General features: G+C 33.1%; 1 protein-coding gene across 1 annotated transcript; it reads right to left on the reverse strand.

Moving 5' to 3' along the window:
* Positions 1-1,705: 1,705 nt before the first annotated feature.
* LOC108911792 (homeobox protein rough-like) lies at positions 1,706-16,186 on the reverse strand. Its single transcript, XM_018716815.1, has 3 exons — positions 15,931-16,186; positions 3,206-3,440; positions 1,706-2,053 (listed from the first exon to the last, which is right to left on the reverse strand). The coding sequence occupies exons 1-3, from the start codon at positions 16,184-16,186 to the stop codon at positions 1,882-1,884; spliced, it is 663 nt and encodes a 220-aa protein (XP_018572331.1). The 3' UTR covers positions 1,706-1,881.
* Positions 16,187-22,348: the final 6,162 nt, after the last annotated feature.

The raw sequence follows: 22,348 nt of genomic DNA on the forward strand, positions 1-22,348 counted from the left end.
CGGACAAACGGCGCACAAACAAAGCTGCACTGGGCGACCGGCCATAAATTTCAGTTGTCGACAAATTACCTAGCAGTGCAGTGCAGCAATGCCAAGCAGTATATATTTTAATGAACATGTAAATGTTTTTTGTCATAATCAAAATTTACCATCAATATAATAAAATTGTTTGAGGACATAAATAATTAAAATATGTTGTTGGCCCAATGAACATATTATAGAAATTTTCTCCACATTATGTGCAAATTACTATTTTTTACCTTTAGCAGAAAACTTTTTAGGGGCGCCTATGAAACTCATTAAATTTTATTGCTAGGAGTATTTATACATGTTAACTGACTTCGGAAAGACTATATAACTTTTTTGAGGTTATATTCCTTACAGTATGTATCCATTGTACATAAAAAACGTACTCTTGTTAAAATCATAGAAATCGCACCGTTTTGAGACTTCTTTAATTTTTTAATGTACAGGGTGTCTAGTAACGAATGGGCAATACTTCAAAGATAGTTTCCTTGGATGAAAATAAAACGATTTGGTACAATCTTGCTTCCTTGAAAAGAAATTTTATTTAATATTTTGACCCGTAAATTGAAAGTAAAATTGTACCAAGGTAAATTTATCAGATTTAAATTCTATCTAAAAAAAAATTCCCTAAAGTGGCCCCCTTTCGTTTGCGGACATTCTATGTATTAAGGACAGAAGCTAGTTGGCTTTGAGACTGTTGGTTGAGTTTTTTTTTCAAAAACGGTGCGTTTTCAGCGAGTACTTTTTTGTGTAAATTGAAATTTTACATTACAATTTAGGACATACAGTATAAAACTGTTATAAAATTTTAATGAAAGGGCAACAGCACCCCGTACCAGACATTCAAAAATTAACAACACGGACGTATGAAACACGCTCAAAAACTTGCTTGTATAGTCTCCGAAGTCAGTTGAACATGTAAAAAAACGCCTGGCAATAAAACTTAATGACTCATAGGCGTCCCTAAAATAGTTTTCTGCTAAAGGTAAAAAATTATAATAATTTGTATATAATATGAACATATAATAGAACCATGCATGGTCCATAGGAAAAAGTCTTCTTACTTTTTGATATTCTATCACCATTTTTGTACTCATTTCCGCAACGCCCTATATAATAAAATAACTGGTATGTTGTCAAGCTCATTCGAAATAGCCTTAATCTTGAATTTATGTTTGAAAACTTCCAAAAATCAATTGAGATTTGTTTAATTAAATTTTTAGTGAAAGGAACTAAATAATCCTTCATTTTTGGAAGTCGTACAACATAATTATGATTTCTAGATGTGATAGTCCAAATTTGGCAGACAAATGACAGTGTAAAAATAAAGATTAGTTGAATGTGATAGATTTTATTGACTTTAGTATTTACAAAAACATACGTAATCCTACGAAATATCGACTAGAATAAAAACTTAAAATTAAAGAAAATGTTTTGATAAAAGATGCCATAAATTCGAGAGGTAGGTACAACATAAAAAAAATAAGACGATTTTCCAATATGGCCGCAAAAATTTTGTTTTGTTTTGAAAATTTCATTAAAAAAACCTCTTGTATCTCAAAACTGTGTAAAGAGATACAGAATTTAAAGGAAAAAATTGTCTTATTTTTTGTCAATTTTTAATATCGTGATAACAAACCCTAAATCTATGGTATCATTTTTTCGAAACATCCTGTACATATGAGAAAATCAATTTTCATAAGTAATTTTGATTCATTTTTCCTAGCTATCTTAAAGTTTTTACATATATACAGAAACATATTTTATATAAATTAAACTATAATTAGTTATGTAATAATGCTGAATTTTAAATACAAAACATGTTGGTATTGGTAAAAATATTTTAGCATCAATTTAAACAACGTTAATGTCGTTATCGTTGCTGTTACTTTCTTGAAAGCTGGGGCTAGTGGAAGTACTGGGTTGGGGCAAAGAAAGTTGTGGCTGTAACAGACTTGGGACGTGAAAACAAGGCCCCTCTACGCAGACAGGGCAGATGCTCCCGGGAAATGCTCCTAGTAGCTTCCTGTAAAAGCAGAACTAGATAGGATAAAACCTACAGAGGGACCTACGTACAAAAAAATACCAAAAAGGAGCTTGTGTATAAATTGTCAGCGATATCTCGAAAGCTTAGAAAATGTCGTTAAATGATAGAAGCAAACAATTTTTATATCAGGTAAGTGGCTGTATTAAATTTGATTTAATTTAAATGCAATTTTTTCTAGAATTACTTTTTCTCTATAAAATTATTAAAACGCATGAATGTAAATACCTTAAAAACAAAAATATTAAAATTTGAAAATCGTAAGGATAAGGATAATAACAAATGTTACCAAAAGCCTCAGAAGTCTACAAATGTGTATCTTATGTACATAGGTAGGTACCTTTTAGTCTTTTTTTTCTACAGTTTTATTCACAGTAACGGATTGATCCGCCGCATCACCCTGTACGGCGATATAGCATATAATTTATCTAAGGGATATTATAGCTCTCTAATTACAGCTATTCACTCCAAAGATTCAACAACCCCTAGCTTTAAAAACAAGGGTAGCATCTCCTATCATCCAGAAATCTAAACGTAGCCCTGTCAAAGCCCTACTAATCCTAGCATTGTCAAATTACCTCGGCCAAATCCTCTTCACACGCACGATTTACGCCTAAAGAGATCTTAGTTTTATTTGCGTTTTTACCACTTAATTACTGACAGATTGTGACGTCGATAAGGAGTAACTGTGGGCTCTTTTATGGCCTATTTGCATGGGAAGGGAGGATAAAAATAACAATATGATTAGTAAGTAACTGTTTAAATGTGAAATTATTCTCGTCGGACAGGTGTTCTGTAGGTAAGTTGCCCGTTAGATGGAAATGATAATTTTATTACTTGATAAATTGAAGAAAACATTCTTTACTTCATTACCACATAAAACTACACACAATTATCAACCCCACTTGAGTATTATAATGGATATTTTTACATGAAATTGTGTAGTTCATTCCTACTTATTGATTAAAAATACAATACGAAGATCGCCACTACAAAGCTAGTTACGCACAAAATATTGGGTGCTCCCCAAGGACCATTGCTGCGGCCGTTTTTATGTTACGTACTCAATAAATGTAGTTAGATAGTTCAATCCACTTTCTTTACTTAACAACTAATTTTTCAATTACTTCTTACCTGTAATGGTGGTCTATATGAGCCTTCTCTATCCTTTTGTCCTTGGCCCTGCGATTCTGGAACCAGATCTTTATCTGGGTCTCTGAAAGTCTCAAAGCTTCGGCCAGTTCGCAACGTCTTCCTCTGCTGATATACTCAGACCTCTGGTATTCGATTTCCAAACGTAGGGTTTGCTCGCTGCTGAAGGTTGTCCTCTGTCTGCGAGGTCTACCTTCTTTGCGACGCCTCCTGGCTACTGAAAATAGAATAAGTATATTTCAAAACGTTGATACTGGCACTAGATAATAATAATAATAATTATTATTATTATTATTATTATTAGATAACAAAGAAATACGTTTTATGAATATGACAAATGCATGTTCATTAAAAAACAGCCAAAAAATGATTCATCACAGCATGAAACAACATTTGCACTATACACTATACGTTTGATATTAATTAAATAAATAAGCATCTTTTTAGAGGATACGTCATTGAAACTGAAATATTTTCATAAAAATATTTGTGCCTCCTTGATTTATGCAGAATAGCAGGAACGATGTCTGGCAAAGGACTTGAAATGACTACTGGGAAAGCGAGCTGAGTACGGCTCTGTTAAGAGCCGCTCCATCCGAACTACATCAGTTCGATTACCAGCAGTACCTAGTATTTGATTACCTTCCATGTGGATGGTGGTTCTCAAAATGTACATGTACCAATTAAAAAATATGTCTACGTAAATTTTTATAATTTTGAAAAAGGATCACTGGACTTGCAATTAAAATACACATGTTGCTGGATTAAATACATACATATCTTCAAAGGGGGGACAGAAAAATAAATAATTTTTATTAAACAAACTGTATTGCAAAGTGTCATATTTTCAAGATAAAAAGATTTTCAAATAAAAGAAACAGTTGAGTGGAAAATTAATCACGAATTATTACGCGAAACTGAGGTCGCCTCTGCATCGTCCTACTTATTCTAAATTTTGAAACTAAAAAAAAACAAAAAGTAGCTCAATTTTTTACTTATTACTATCCAAGTACTTATACAACATACCGTGTTAGAAGTTCCTTGGAAAGTTGTTGGGTGACCATTGTAACTGCTGCAAATTTCTTGCAAATCCGTCATAAGGAATTTTATAACTTTACAACTTTATTTGTAAATTTTAACAATGTGGCAGCAATTTTATTTTCCTAGGTACCGTTTTACAAAGAAACACTTATTTAGAAATACCCTGCATATGTTCACATTTAAGATTCACCCTGTATTTTTAAAACGCCGCCGCACAACCCTATTAGTAAAACTCGCGATGGAGGGAGCGGCTTGCTATTACTACGTAGAATGTGGGCCTCGTTTAAACTTATATTATGACGTTTTAACGACATTCAGTATTCGTTTTCCAGTCTTAAAATCCGCAGTTGGGAACTTTCCTCGCTGCGACGCTAAAATTCGAGCTTCGCGAGCTCAAAGCTCGGCTCGACGGGGGATTTGTGGGACGAAAAATAGATATTGCAGGCTATTGTTATTGTCAAAGCTGCGGGGCTTTGAGTAATCGCATTACATTGACAATTCGCTCGGAATCTGCGGACGCTTCGAACCTGGCGCGTCGGATATCATCGCGAAACGTGTGCACTGACTGTAATGACAATTAATATTATTGTTTGCCTCAAACTGGGTATCGGTGGATCCCGGTGGATATTAAAATACAACGGTTCTTGGGAGCAGTACGTGAATTTGGCATTATTTATTATTATTTGTAATAATTATATGTAATGGTAGACCATAGGCGCCGATTCCCCCAGGTCTTTGGACAGATATGTTTTATGAAAGAACGAAAAACGTGGTGATTAAACAATATAAATACTTTTTTTTCTGGAAACGCTGTCGGCTTGGAACAAGAAAATTTTTGTGTACAATCCTTTAATAATTCCTTAACATAAAAGTTAATGTGTAATTTTTGAAAAACAATATAAGGACTATTTGCGCCCTTCGGGGCAAATTTTTTTGTCTCATAGGTGCAGTTTGCTATCAATAATAGTAACCAAATTAAAAATCTGTTAAGTGAAAAAAGTTATGGCTATAATTTAAAAAAAATAACTGAGGATATGTAACTTATTATTGACTTCTCGAAACGGTGTCATAGAAACTCGCACCATTATTTTCGTGAATAAAATCACTATTATAATTAGGTGTTCATCACTCAAGTCACCTTATACTTATGTTATTTTTGTCTTTTTGGGCACCCACAAAAAGTTCCGACGCCTATGTTGCAAGTCCGGGATTAACATCTAGACTATACTCCGCGGTCGAAATTATAGAGAGTGACTCATCGCTAGCTTTTGGAGTAGTAAGGGGGATGAAGCGTGCCGGGAACGAAAATCCATTGGCGTGTCTGCGTAAAAGGCAACAAGATATAGAAAATATTGAAAAAATTTAATAAAACATAACATCTAATATTTTTTACGGTTTGCTATAACCGGCACTTTGATCCATTTTAATTATTACAGCATTTTAAAACGTCCCAGTTGTGTTTTTTAATTTATAAATTTATTATTGCCATGGAATTAGACCCCTCGTCTACGCTTATGCTATGACGTTTCTCAGGACTGGTAAATCAAGTCCGTTTACACCCACTAAAAAAGCATTTCCCTATTCCCTACCAAGTGCAAAAGACAGAGATAGAATATAGATCGACGTTCAGTGTAACTCAGTCTATAGACGATTATAGACGATTGATGTGCGTAGCGAGCGGCACAAAGATAAATAATATTGAACCGTATAAAAATCATTTTATATTTTATACGCATTATGGTAATAGTGTTTTTATATTATGTCTGAATCACTCTCTATAATTTCGACCGCGGAGTATAGACTAGAGCATTTTATATTTAGAGTCTAAATATATCATCTCATCTCTTACAATTAGAAAAGAACAAAACACATAAAGTTGATTTTAGGTCAGTTTGAAAAGTTACTTCATTTTCTCTGTACTAAATCCCGTACGCGCCTAAAGTATGGAATAAATTCAGTAAAAACGAAAGAATTTTTTTTTTTGGGAAAAATCCTCAAACAGGTCGATTTTTAATTTAAAAAATACATATTTTAGCATAAAAGGCGATTTTCAACCGTCATATGATTTAGAGTAATGACGCCATCGACATTTTTTTTTTAAATAGCAACCCCCCTATTTTTTTTTCTTGATTTTGAGAGATCGTTTCATTGTCAATCCGACAGTATTAAAATGTTGACACCTTACATAGGAAAGTTTTCAAGTAAATGACGATTGAATGTTAGAAAACGTAAATTTTTTTCATTAAAAAAATAACAATTCCTATGTCAAGCAAATTCAATTCATTAAGTTTTCTACCTAAATTAAGTGTTCGAATTGCCACCCACCGACTTCTTGACAATACGCAAGTCTGTGTAGAAATTCTTCTCGCACATTATGAATTATTTCTGGAGTAACTCTGTGTATTTCATCTACATATAATACAATTTTGGAGTTCTTCTAAATTATGTGGTCTATTAACGTACACATTGGACTTTAAGTAGCCCCATAAGAAATAGTCCAGGAGTGTAAGATCTGGTGATCTCGCGGGCCTTTCTATCGGTACTCGTCTGTCGATCCACCTCCTAGGAAAACAATTGTCCAGAAAATCCCGAACAGGGCGCGCATAGTGCGGAGGTGCACCGTCTTGCTGAAACCATATGGTGTCACCAGGAATATCAGGGTCATTATCGTTAGGAAAAATTACTGCAAGCGCTGGAACAAGGTCATTTTGTAAAAACTCTAAATATCTTTCTCCTGTAAGGGTTCCTTCAAAGAAGAAAGGCCCTACTATTCTGTTGTCAACTATTCCAGCCCACACATTTAATTTCTGTGGGTGTTGGGTATGTGTCTCTGCCATCCAATGAGGATTTTCCCGACTCCAATACCTGCAAGTTTGACGGTTCACTGTACCATTGAGACAAAACGTGGCCTCGTCTGAAAAAAGTATTTGCCGGTGTAAATCTCTATTTACTTGACATAAATCCATCATAATTTCACAAAAGTGTAAGCGGCGGTCGGGATCGTCTTCATTGAGTTCCTGCACAAGTTGAATTTTGTAGGGATGATATTTTTCCTTCCTCAGGATACGTAGCACTGTGGTCTGACTAATTTCATTGTTTAATGCAACCAATCGTGAAGTATTATGAGGATTATCTACCATACTTATCAAAATGTTCTGTTTGTGATCTTCACTAACGCTTGGACGTCCAGGTTTTGGAATATCTACAACATTGCCAGTTTCTCTAAATTTAGATTCTATCTTACTGACTGTTGATTGGCTGATACGGCGATCTGGTTGTTTTTCATTAAATAAATCGCAAACTTCCTGCTGCGTTCTAGTCTTATCCCCGCATCCGATAAGAATTAAAATTTCAATTCTTTGTGTGACAGTTAAATGTGCCAAAATACTTTAAATTCAATAATAATTTTTTATATCGCTTACAATACTTAGAAAGTCGGTATGACAGTGACACTTTGTAAAGATTTACACCTACGTGATCCATAAAAAACATCAGGCATTTCGAAAAACCAAATTTAATAACGTTTTTGTTTTATTTTAATTGATTTGAGTTTTCTAACATTCAATCGTCATTTACTCGAAAACTTTCCGATGTAAGATGGCAACATTTCAATACTGTCGGATCGACAATGAAATGATCTTTCAGAATCAAGAAAAAAAAATAGGGGGTTGCTATTTAAAAAAATGTCGATGACGTCATTACTCGAAAACAAATGACGGTTGAAAATCGACCTGTTCGAGGATTTTTCTCAAAAAAAATTGTTTCGTTTTTACTGAATTTATTCCATACTACTTTAGCAGCGTACGGTAAAATTCAGATATGGTGGTTTCAGTTACGTAATACATCTGCCATCCAGAGGAAAATTTTATAACGCTTAACAGACATTTATTAAAAGAAGTAATCAGAAATGCAATTAACAGGCAGAAATTATTCCAATGGTTTTACCAAAACATAAAACATTTATGTTTTGGTAAAATCATCTCAAACCGGGCATATTGCGTTAAAGGTTTTATAATACTCATCTCTTCCCTCCCTCCCTCACGAAATTAATTTAATGTCTAGGGTGGTAACCTTATTACCGCCTAATATAAATCATCATAGCCCTCCCAGAGAACTTTAATTAGTAGTTACCTATTTGTCAGTATTTAAGTATAAAAACCGTGGCACACTTGCTTTTTCCCAAGCATATATGAGGGTGATGCTAACCGCTGTCTCATCCATGACGTGTGACGGTCTTTCTCTTATCATTTTTAATTCGAGATTAATGAGAATGCATATTTGTTAATTTTCCCTTCATTTTTTTAATGAAAACAGCGTGTCGAAAAGTAACTTCATCTAGACTACCGTGGATTGTGAATTTTTTCAAGAAAAATCTTCACATGAACGACAAAAGTATTAATAGAGTTCGGGAAATGCAGCTAAATTAATTTTGTAAAAAAAAATTCAGAAAATTTGTAATCAACCTAAATGGGAGTCCAAATCCAGTGGTATAGCAAGATTTTAAAGAGAAAAAAAAAATAATAAAACCCAAGTGTTATCAAATTTAATAACGAAAAAATTAAGTAGGCTTTGTCGACTGAAAATAAATTAATTTGACATAATAGTGATTTTTTCCCATCTCAAATTTGAAGGGTTATTCTGGATGTGTACGACATCAAAGGTGAAGTTAAAAAAAGTGAAATATATTTTGAAAATTAAATTGGGTGAAGTGCTGCCGCAATCGAACGAAAATTTAACTTTACAGCGACAATATCGGTTTTCATAATGGAAGATTTTCTCTCCCTGTAGGAGCGCGGCGTGTTTTATTGTCGCGGGTTCTCACAATGCGAAATGTAAAATATTATTATGATGAGATTACGTTTGAACAGTTGAACAGCCCCGAATGGCTCTAGCCGGCTGGAGGCGGTGGGGGTGGGACGAAACACGTGTCGTCCTCCGCGTTGCTGCGGCGGCGACAATCCTCTAAAAAGTCAATTGTCGTCTCTCTCGACGAAAACGTCTTGTTTAGCTGCCTGAGCTAGTTAAACTGTTAATCACCATACCCCTCTAGCTGTTTTACATTGACAATTTATTCATAAATAAATTGGCGAAGTACTTCATGAATTAATTTACGAATTTATTGGTAAACAGTGTGGTTTTACACTGCTACAGACTTTGTCAAGTTTTTTGACGCATGAATCAGTTCTACCAACAAATCAAAGCAAATAAATTTCAAAAATGTCACCTTCCCACTAAACATTTTCCAGTTTCTGACATGTTTCAGAAACGTTTCCATTTTTCTTGAAACGTTTCATAAAAAGTCCATGCAACGTTCTGGTAACGTTCTAGAAGCCCAAGATGTCCTCCCCAAAATACGTTTCCAATTACAGGGTTCGTAGCGGCCGGGAAAACCGGGAATACCGGGAAAAGTCAGGGAATTCGTTATTCTTCATAAAAAACAGGGAATAGTCAGGGAATTTTAAAAATATTCATGAAAGTCAGGGAATTTAATGTTTGCAACTGGAAATTTTGTGAAAGCCGGCCCTGTGTTCTTGAAAGAGAAAACTATTTGTGGTTTTGAAACCTTTATAAGAGGTTCTTAGGGTATAAAAAAGATTATGGAGTCCAGTCGAGAAAAAATTTAATGCATAAACACCAATTAGTATGTAAAAATGAACTACAAGTGACCTGGATTTTATTTTTATAAGTCAGGGAAAACCTGGAAAAGTCAGGGAATTCTTCATTACTTTTGAACTATGAACCCTGAATTAAACGTTTCAAAAAATTGGTTTCAGTAACATTCTTTTTATGTGCCATTTATGCCTTCGATATTTTTGTTTTACGTTTCAGTATATTTTCAGGAATGTTTGAGTAACATAATAATTTTATTACCATATTGTTCTCATAATGCTCTCAACTTTAGAGCATTTTCATTTCAAAAGCGTTTTTGAAATAGTATAAATAGTGTGAGTATTTTTTTAAATATCTCTAATACTCCTTTGTGATATTTTTATTTGTATTGTGAATGACTTAATTCGAACTAAAAAAGTTACATTGTATATTAAAAAAAATAAATATGCTCTTCTAGTTTGGGGATGCGGCAACTTTTACTAAGAATTTCTTTCTCTTTGAGAAGCCACTGAAAAAAGTTTCTAATATGAATTATGAATTTTGCCATTCATCGTACAAATAAAAATATCACAAAACAATATCAGAAGCGTTAAAAAAAAGCTACACATTTTATGTAGTTCAAATACGCTTCTGAAATGGAAATTTTCTAATGTTTAGACCTTCATGAATATGGTAACAATGACGAACTGATAATTTGAAAAAGTTAGTTATGATTATGAATCTTAAAATGCTAGGTACATGAAAAACAAATAACATTACTGAAAAATAATATAAAGTTATAATTTCTTCTACGCATGGTCAGTATTACATATTATCCTTTTAATAATAATAAATTATACAGCAGAAATAAGGATATAAAATGATATCTTGACAAAGTAAATATCTGTAGGTATACCTAAACTCTTATTTAAGCATGCCTATACACATAAACAAATATAAACATCTGTACAAAATATAAAATAAATGACGTCTATTTCACTTGATTCATCCATATTTCAAATAGTTCTCACTGACTAAGTAGTTGCTCTTCAAATTATATCGAAACGTATACCTAGTTCCATGTTCCATTTTCTTAGTTATTGTCCCTTGTCCTCTTGTCTATCATAGGTAGTGGGTATAAATAACTATGTTTAGGTAGATGTGACGCAAAATTGGAAATCTCTACACATATCGTTTTAAACATTTTGCATCAATATTCATTATTTTATATGCACCTTACAATTACCACAACTGCACACACTACAAATTATCACATAAAATAGCGTCAAAGTAAAGATGAATAACAACGAAACCAAGCAAACTGACAAACCGCAAACCTAACCTAACATAATACGAATTGAAACGACACACGGGAAACAAATAAACTCGGGCTGTTACGCGCAGTCTACGCAAGTCACGAACATACATTTTTCTAGACGTGTTATAAATATGCTACCACATTTTTTTTTCTAATTATGTCTTTATATAACAAAGGCAAATGAACTAACGCTTGAGAAGGATTGGGGATTGAGAGCAAAATTTAACTAATGCCGAATGTTCCATAAGATAAGCAAAAATAGCAAAGGGTTGTTCGTCTGTTATGTTTCCGAGATCGAAAGGGAATGTTTCGAGTAATGTTTCAAACTCTCTTCAATTGTAACGTTTCGGCTATGTTTCACTAAATAAGTTTTCAAGTGCTACATTTCTGTAATGAAACAGAAACGTTTCTAGTTAATGTTTCAAATGTTTAGTAAAACATCTCATTTGCAACGTTTCATTTACGTTTCGTGTTTAGTGGGTTTCCACTCATAATTGTAGTGATACAACAGTGGTACCGTTCTGACACATATTATATAAATATTAGTTTTTGTAAGTAATAAATTAATAAAAAATAATGCAAAACTAGTACGACGCCACACAATTTTACATATTCCAATAACATAACCTCATTACTGATCTGAGGCTGGAAATCTGTTGGGTTGGTTCTTCTGAACTTCACGAAGAAATTGACGAAAATTAGAACATGTTCTAATTCGTTAAGAACTTTTGGTGCATTACACTTGTCCAATTTCTTGATGAAGCGACTTCATGAATCAATTCATCAATAAATTGTCAATATAAAATAGGTTTAAGAAAGCATTCCTTAAAATGAGGCAAAGAAAAAATTTGAGTAATAATTTTTTAATTTTCATTTTTCGATGTAATTATTTATCAAAAATATAGACATATATTTTATCATTTACTTAATGCTTTTTAATAAAAAAAAATCATAGAATTCGATATTATTTCTGGGACAACCTTAAGTTGTTGAGGCTTCGAAAATCTGCTTCAATTTTCAGAACTGAGAAGAACATTAGCTCCTTTCTTTTATTCACGATTTTAGAATCATAACGCGTTACGATCCGAAATCTAGCAACCTGATTGGTTTCCATTGGATCGTAACGCGTTATGATTCCGAAATCATGAATAAAAGAAAAGGGCTATTGACTGCCGGCTTTGGATAAGAATTTTTTTAATACGTCGCCGGAGGAAGACGCTGAGGATGCTCCGTAGCCAAGGTCTGTCCATACCAGACAAAGAGCGTGTGAACGGTGCCACTGTGGATCCTCGAGAACGACATATGGGGCACCGTTGCAGTCGTGATTGACGGAAACGGAAGGAGGCATATGGCCCCGTCCCACCGCTTCGCGAAACCTATTAGTGTTACCTGGGGATGCTAAATTAACCGGGGATAATTCGTAATTGATTGTCCATCCGCTGCGTGAAGGAAGAAGGACTTTTCGCGGCGATATCCGTGGGGATTGCCGTGTTTCGTTATTCAGATTATCGTTACTGTATTCATCACGGGTACCGTTAACACGAAATCCAAGAGAACGACAAACATTGCGAAGTTTTTGTACCTATGCGAAATTTATTAACCATTACTAACTTAGACAGGAATGGATGACATCGCAATAATTAAAATGTGGTAATAGGTACAATGTGTCACAAAGCATATAATAATTTTAATGGATTGTGTGTTTTCTGCAAAATTCTATCGACATGCAATTAATCCTGATATCAGTGTCTACTGTTAAACAAGTTCTTTGGCAGTATCAACTTATGACAACTTTACACCATTGATAAAGGTAACTAATTTGTTTTTTATGAGCACTATTTTAATTTCTGAAAGTTATAATAGTAGATGTCAGATATATAAATAATAAACAGAAGAAGATCTAAAATTGAACCTTGAGGTACTTCAAGAAATATATTGAGATTAGAAGAAGTAACATTATTATAAACCATATGACAATAAAGTTATTGCAAAACCCTCCAAATCTAGATAGTTTAGTTTTTCATAAAATAATTAATAGTCTAATTATAGACAATATACAGGGATGGCCAGAAGTACGGAATAAAATTCATATCTTGAATAAGTTAATTTTTTTTTAAAACGCCGAAACACGTTAACTATTTTGATTTTTTCCCATCTTTCGGTTATATAATTAATTTTTCTTCAACCTCCTAACCACCACCTACCCCTACTTTTTTTTTCAAATGGAAACATAAGGCATGAGGGGGCTCGTTGAAAAGCTTATAGAAAACCGAATCCAGCCATACCAAATAAACAAGTTTTATTTTTTTCAATAACAAGTTTTTTTTTTTCATTTAGAAATTGAAACAACTAGATAATTTACAAACATAAAATCAATGTCGCAAATGCTGAAAATGTCCTCCATTCACTATTTGGCGTTCTCCAAGACGATAGTAAAAGCTGTCCATAGCATTCTGAATGACTTCAGCTGGTAAATTATGCATCTCCGCCCTAATCTAGTTCTTTAAATTCTCAATATTATCCGGTCTGTCCTGGTAGACCCTTTCTTTCAAATATCCCAAAGAAAATAATCCAGGGGTGTTAAGTCGGGGGATCTTGGCGGCCATTCAACTGTACCCCGTCTACCAATCCAGCGATTTCATCTAAGTATCTTCGAACATCAATGCCAAAATGTGGGGGAGCGCCATCTTTTTAGAACCAAATTTTTTCATTCGGTATATCTGGATCAATTTCATAAGGGAAAATCACAGCTAGAGCAGGTATCAGGTCAAATGTTAGGAAATCCAGGTAGCGTGCGGCAGTAAGATTTTCTTCAAAAAAGAATGGGCCCAAGATTCTGTTGTTGATGATACCTGCCCATACATTAACTTTTTGTGGATGCTGCGTATGCGATTCGCATGTCCAGTGTGGATTTTCCTGGGACCAAAAGCGATAGTTGTGCCTGTTAACCACTCCATTTAAATAAAACGTAGCTTCATCCGAAAAAAGTACGTCTCGTTGAAAACCATTATTGTCGTCACACCGTCTCATCATTTCCTCACAAAATTGTAATCGCCTATCATAATCGTCTTCCAAAAGCTCTTGGACAAGACATACCTTATAGGGGTGGTATTTCTCTTGTTTCAGAAACATTCGAATTGCAGTTCGAGAAGCATCGTGATTGCGGGCCAATGAAACAGTTGAAGTATGAGGATTTTCAACAAGTTCTAATGCAATGTCTAATTTCTTTTCTTCATTCAAAGCACGTGCCCGTCCAGTTTTGGGCAAAGTCTGTACTGTACCGTGTTCCTCAAATTTGTGAAATATTTTACTAACTGTCCCTTGCGAGATTTGGTTTTCGGGATATTTCGCATTAAATAAATCGCGCACTTCAGCCTGACTTCTTATTTTGTCTCCACATCCAAGCAATATCAAGATTTCGATGCGTTGCCTTTCCGACAATACCATTGCAATTCAGTAAATAACTTGATTTTGACACAATAGTAACGTTTCGAACTCCAATTTACAACTAAAGCGAAAAATTAACCAGAAAGCCTGGCAAGTAAGTGGTGCCAAAAAAACGCAACATAAAAAATATATCTTTTTTGCGTTAGCAGTGATAGGTACAGTTTCAAATTCTTTATTTTATTCTGTGCAAATTCATGGAGGATAACACTGAAGATAATTAAATTTTATTTCACTTGTTAAGTAGGTGTTTTATACAACCCTAAAAACCTTGCTATTGAAAAAATAAAACTTGTTTATTTGGTATGGCTGGATTCGGTTTTCTATAAGCTTTTCAACGAGCCCCCTCATGCCTTATGTTTCCATTTGAAAAAAAAGTAGGGGTAGCTGGGGGTTAGGGGGTTGAAGAAAAATTAATTATTATATAACCGAAAGATGGGAAAAAATAAAAATCAGTTAGTGTTTCGGCGTTTTAAAAAAAATTAACTCATTCAAAAAAAATATGAATTTTATTCCGTACTTCTGGCCATCCCTGTATTTCAACTGACGATTTGGTGATAAAAAAGTAAAAGAGGTAATAAATATGTCACTGGACACACAGTAGTATCCACTTGTTATTGCTAGAATTAAGGGATATTCATGCACAAGATAAGGAAAAAAATTACTCTTTCATCGTCAAAAATTAAATAGAGAAAATATTTTAAATAAGCCATCGCTTATTTAAAGTATTTGAAATATAATAGTCCAATCAAATTGTCGAAAATACCTCAGTTTTTCGCCAAAAAATAGTTCAGTAATTCACCTGAATTTTTGGGCTTCATTTTCAAAATGGCGTCCAAAGTTCGCAAAAAACAGATTTTCATTTATAAAAAAAACTAAACATTTTAGAAAAAATAAATAAATTTATTAGTTATTGCAAAAAAAACGCTAAAAATCGCATTTTTTTCAAATAGCTGTATCTCTTTCAAAAATAAATATTTTTTTATGAAACTTGGTAAAAGGTTAACTCTTGACGAGCAAAATGAAATGATTTTCTCAAAATTGAAAAATATTTTATAGTTTTTTGCAAAAATCGTTTTTCGAAAAAAAAATGCGTTTTTGTAAAATCCCCTTAGTCCATAGGCCACCACATCTTTAGGAACGGGGTTGGGCTTAAAATTTTCTTCAATAATTAAGTACACTATTATGTGCAAATATTGCGCGAGGCTCAAATCGATTTCAAATATCGCAAAAAACGATGGAAAAATCTTTTTTTTTCGGGGTCATAAAACTTTGATTAACTTTTTGATTGAGATAAAAAACAAAAACTACTTACGGAACGCTGTCAATCCAGCCGCGGCTGCAGCTAACTGCGATTCGTTTCCGTGGGGCAAGATGAAGGGCAACGGAGCAGCCAATATCGGTATGGGTGCTATCAGTTCAGTGCTAGGTTTCCTGGTGTCGAAGGAAGAACTTTCTTCTTTGGGAGATCCCGTCTCGAGGTGGCCGTAAATCTTTTGGAAGAATTCCCTCGGCGACGACGGTTGGTTGGCCTTGGGTTTGGTGGTGGTAAAGACGTTGCTAGATGTCATCTTCGAAAACAGGAATAGCTGAACGAAAAAAAAGTGCGTTGCTAAACAAATTTTCTTCTTTCTCAAATATTGGGTTTTTAAGTTGGCAAAGCAGTGGCACACAAATGAACTACAGGTTTTAATTATATCGGGTAAAAATATCTATTTTATTATTCATACAATTATAGTTATAAAAAATACATTTTCTACTGTTTTAAACCATTTGAGGGTTATTTACAGCTTGATAGAGATATAAAATGTAAGGAAAACTGTGGATATTGGCAAAGAAAGTAGGAATATTTGCCTTTGTAGGTGAGATATAACCTACAAATTATATCATCATGTCTTAATTGTCAGTACAATGCCTACTGGCACAAAGCATTGCTCTGTACCTACTAGCAAAGAGCGATCTATAAACCTCTAGTGTCATACTAGGCGTAAAAATAATAAAAATAACTGCCTAGGTAATAATTATACATGCAGGGTGTCCCACCAGGAACTGCGTCGATCGATATCTATCAAAGTGCTGCCCCCAAAAATTTGAAAATTGGGCATCATGGCAATGTCCCTGAACTCTCCAGACTTCGTTATTTTAAAGTCGACACCCTATATATTATTGTATTTTCGAATTCTACGTGAAATTTGAGGATCACTTTATTAAATATTCCCTATACCTAGGAGTTACAGTATTTGAGATATTAATATTTAAAGAAAAAATTTGACAAATGCAAGGGTCCGCGGATATGCTAGTAACTCTTTTCAGCAGCGCGATATCAAGTGGATTTTTGGTACCTGCAAAGAGCATAAGTAACACTAAATTATGGTATATCAATAAATTAAAACATTTAATACTAGGTGTTTCATTTTTGCTGTTACATTTTGATAACTTCCAAACAGCTATAACTTTGTTAACTTAAATGGAACACCCTGTATTTTTACTCTGTCGTATTCAGATTGAAATTTCCTTTCAAGCCCTGTAAGCATTGTTAGGGTTGCCGTTACTACTTTTAGAGATATTTGCAATTTTTTGGACAGTCCTCGTATCAGACCTGTTGTCAAATTGGCCATGACCAGAAACACTCCAAAAACAACTGATATAACTTGACATTTGTCAAGTTAGTTGTCAAATTATTGTTGCGTCTGAATAGTTTTTGCTGAAAATTTAAATAAAATGCCTGTGGATCGTTTAAATTATACTATAATAATGAGGATTATTTTAATTCGTTTGTTATTTGTGGAAAAAAGTAGCAAATTGTCCACATGTTGAAATTACTTTGTCACATTTTTCTAAAATAACAAACAAATTAAAAGAATACTCATTAGTATAATTTAAACGATCCCCAGGTTTTTTTATTTAAATTTTCAGTAAAAGCTATTCTGACGCAACAATAATTTGACAACTAACATGACAAATGTCAAATTATTTCAATTGTTTATGGCGTGTTTCTGGCAACCTTTGGCAACAGGTCTGATACGAGAAAAACTGTTCAAAAAATAGAAAATTGGAAATTTCTTTAAAAGTAATAACGGCAACCCTAACAATATTTATATGGCTTGAAAGGAAATTTTAATCTACATACGGCAGAGTAAAAAAAATACAGGTTGTTCCATTTAAGTTAACAAAGTTATAGCTGTTTGAAGTTATCAAAATTTAACAGCAAAAATGAAACATCTAGTATTAAATGTTTTAATTTGTTGGTATACCATAATTTAGTGTTACTTATGCTCTTTGCAGGTACCAAAAATCCACTCGATATCATGTTCCTGAAAAGAGTTACTAGCATCTCCGCGGACCCTTGCACCTGTCAAATTTTTTCTTTAAATATTAATGTCTCAGATTCTATAACTCCTAGGTATAGGGAATATTTAATAAAGTGACCCTCAAATTTCACGTAGAATTCGAAAATACAATAATATATAGGGTGTCCCATTTAAAATAACGAAGTTGGTGTCGACTTCCGGTATAACCGGAAGTGATGGAGAGTTCTAGATATTTTAGTTGTGTTCGCCCCAGGGACATTCCCATGTTGCCAAATTTTCAAATTTTTCGGATCAGTACTTTTCTAGATATCGATCGACGCAGTTCTCGGCGGGACACCCTGTATAGTAGGAAGCAACAACTATACTACACGGGCTATAGCTCACTTCAGAGTTGACATACACCTCTTTTATCTATAGTAATTACTAATTAGCTATGATCAGGAGAATCACACCAAACATAATATATACCAATACCGGTTTCGAACTTATTGGTTCTCATCAGAATCTTTAAATATTTTTTATTATTAGTTAAAATTTTTGTATTATTGAAATCTATTAATAAATCATTACTAAATAATATTATATGCTCTCAATTTCGTAATGTTTTATATATTTTATGAATTATTTAAAAATATTTTCTAAATGACGATACTATTTTTCATAACAAAAGTTCTACTGATTTTTTAAAATATTTATACTCAGAGAATTACTTAGTCTTGTTTACGCAGATATCTAACTTATTCAAAATTTCTTGCGATTTCTGTGGAAGTGGAGTATACAGCTTTGAAAAACTAATACCACAGCAGCATGTCTGCCAGATCTAAAAACGTTAGTTTGGATGTTTATTTCTAGATTTTGTACACTTTTATGTTTTTGAAAATTTTTGCTGGTTTTCACAAAAATTTTGGACTAAATCAATTTTTTGTCTAAGAAAAATCTAAAAAAAATCACCTGGATTAATTGACCGTCCTAAAAGAGATATTGTTTTGATTTTGTTTGATTAACTTTTTCTGCGGAAATTACCAAAAATATATATATTTCAATATGCTTACCCTTATTAGGAGGGAATTCCAGACATTTCCATTGAACTTGCGACTTCTTATATTCCACAAGTCGGTTTAACACCCACCGGCAACCACTTGAACTCTGCAAACCTGAATTTAAACTCTCTAATGACGAGATGATGATCGGCGCGTGCCAAGGGGCGGTTCGTCAGTTTAAGGGCGGTTCTGCCGCCATCCAACCCGCTTGCGACCTCTCAGGCCCTTACCGGTTTATTGGTAAATTTGCTTGTAATAAAGACTCTAATCGTCCAGTGAATAAACTTTTTAAATAAAAAAATCTTCATCAATGCGTCAAAATTAAAAACTATTTAGTTTTTTTTTAACTATAATTTTATTCAGTTAGTTTATATTTTTTCTATGTTGCTTTGATTGTTTCTTATCTTTTAATCGGGTATAGTCACGTAGTCTATCTAGCCATAAGTTAAAAACAGTTCTTTTACTGTTAGTTTGATAGTACCTACCACAATATTATACAACCCAGTATGGCAAGGACATAGAACGATAAGTTTGCCTGCTTCTTTAGAACATGGCGATGTTTCTTATGTCTGTAACAGGTGAATTCGCTATGAATATATTTAATTACTACAATATTATATGCATTAGTGAAATATAGTTTTCAGTTTTATTTGAAACAAAGCAGAAACTGTAAAGGGCAAATAATCGATTTCTCTAAGAAATTTAAAACTCCCGCCAAATTCGTAGACCCACAGAACAGACACGATTCTACTTATTTTTAAAATGGTTGATTTGCCGAAGGTCACAATTTATCCTCTCAAAATTTATTTATAAAAAAGTATGTCCTTACTAATTTGAATACATTTGTGATTGTTATCATGCAATTGTCAGGATTTAGTTAAAATATTTATTTGATTCTTAACAGCAATATAGACACTAAATATTTTTCCCCCTCTTAAGGAAATAAAAAAAAATAATAAAAATAAAATTTCTCTTTTCGCTTTCATGACATTTTCGTTATAATATTTTAGAGATAGGTATGTATAAGTTTACAAAGGAAAAAACTTATTGACAGAAAAAACAAATTTGTTTAGCAAATATACTTTTTACACATTTGCATTTGATGGAACATATATTTATCGTATTTTCGTCTGAAAATGTGAATATGTATGAAAAAAAAACGTACTATATAATTTGGAAAAATTAAGTCCAATTTTTATTATTAAAATAGAAAGTTGCCTCATAAAAATAATTTGTACCTATTCTTAAATTTTTCGGGACAAAATTAAAATTACAAGGTGGCAAAATAAACATCTGAATAATAATATTTCAAAATATACACAAAGTTCATAAAGGAAAGTGGTTTGTATAAATAAGTCTATCTTATACATACAGGGTGTCCCGAAATTCATGCAACAAAATTTGGTCATAGATTCTTAAGACAAATTTAGGGGGCCCGTATTTTTTCTTTTTGCCAACTAGCCCCCTCTTTCGGAGTTACAGCCCCTTGAAATCTGCCCTTAAGAAGTATTTTTTATATCTCAAAGCCATGTACGAGAATCACTAAATTTGGTACACAGGGGTTTTATGACATGTGGAATCTCACAGTGCTACGCTTTTTCGCGAGAAACCCCCTTAAGACACTTTTTCGTGGGCCCCCTTGTCTGGAACCAGAAAAATTTGGTCGCAAATTTGATTTTTTTTTTTAATTATTGGTTATAAAGTCATTGAATTTAGACACTTTTTTGTCCATTGATATTTGTTTCGTTAAACGCAATGTTTTTGAGGAAAATGGCGAATCACGATATGCTTATTCGATCACACCCACTAAACATTTTTCAGTTTCTGACATGTTTCAGAAACGTTTCCATTTTTCTTGAAACGTTTCATAAAAAATCCATGCAACGTTCTGGTAACGTTCTAGAAGCCCAAGATGTCCTCCCCAAAATACGTTTCCAATGAAACGTTTCAAAAAATTAGTTTCAGTAACATTCTTTTTAAGTTCCATTTATGCACTCGATATTTTTGTTTTACGTTTCAGTATATTTTCAGAAATGTTTGAGTAACAATAATAATTTTAATACCATATTGTTCTCATAAATGCTCTCAACTTTTGATCATTTTCATTTCAAAAGCGTTTTTGAAATAGTATAAATAGTGCGAGTATTTTTTTAAATATCTCTAATACTCCTTTGTGATATTTTTATTTGTATTGTGAATGACTTAATTCGAACTAAAAAAAGTTACATTGTATATTAAAAAAAATAAATATGCTCTTCTAGTTAGGGGATGCGGCAACTTTTACTAAGAATTTCTTTCTTTTTGAGAAGCCACTGAAAAAAGTTTCTAATATGGATTACGAATTTTGCCATTCATCGTACAAATAAAAATATCACAAAACAATATCAGAAGCATTAAAAAAAAGCTACACATTTTATATTGTTCAAATACGCTTCTGAAATGGAAATTTTCTAATGTTGAGACCATCATGAATATGGTAACAATGACGAACTGATAATTAGAAAAAGTTAGTTATGATTATGAATCTTGAAATGGTAGGTACATGAAAAACAAATAACATTACTGAAAAATAATATAAAGTTATAATTTCTTCTACGCATGGTCAATATTACATATATCCTTTTAATAATAATAAATTATACAGCAGAAATAAGGATACAAAATGATATCTTGACAAAGTAAATATCTGTAGGTATACCTAAACTCTTTTATTTAAGCATGCCTATACACATAAACAAATATAAACATTTGTACAAAATATAAAATAAATGACGTCTATTTCACTTGATTCATCCATATTTCAAATAGTTCTCACTGACTAAGTAGTTGCTCTTCAAATTATATCGAAACGTATAGTTGTTGTTCCATTTTCTTAGTTCTTGTCCCTTGTCCTCTTGTCTGTAATAGGTAGTGGGTATAACTATATTTAGGTAGATGTGACGCAAAATTGGAAATCTCTACACATATCGTTTTAAACATTTTGCATCAATATTCATTATTTTATATGCACCTTACAATAACCACAACTGCACACACTACAAATTATCACATAAAATAGCGTCAAAGTAAAGATGAATAACAACGAAACCAAGCAAACTGACAAACCGCAAACCTAACCTAACATAATACGAATTGAAACGACACACGGGAAACAAATAAACTCGGGCTGTTACGCGCAGTCTACGCAAGTCACGAACATACATTTTTTCTAGACTTGTGTTATAAATATGCTACCACATTTTTTTTTCTAATTATGTCTTTATATAACAAAGGCAAATGAACTAACGCTTGAGAAGGATTGGGGATTGAGAGCAAAATTTAACTAATGCCGAATGTTCCATAAGATAAGCAAAAATAGCAAAGGGTTGTTCGTCTGTTATGT

The sequence above is a fragment of the Anoplophora glabripennis genome, unplaced genomic scaffold, assembly GCF_000390285.2.
Source record: "Anoplophora glabripennis isolate ALB-LARVAE unplaced genomic scaffold, Agla_2.0 scaffold508, whole genome shotgun sequence".
Lineage (NCBI taxonomy): Eukaryota > Metazoa > Arthropoda > Insecta > Coleoptera > Cerambycidae > Anoplophora > Anoplophora glabripennis.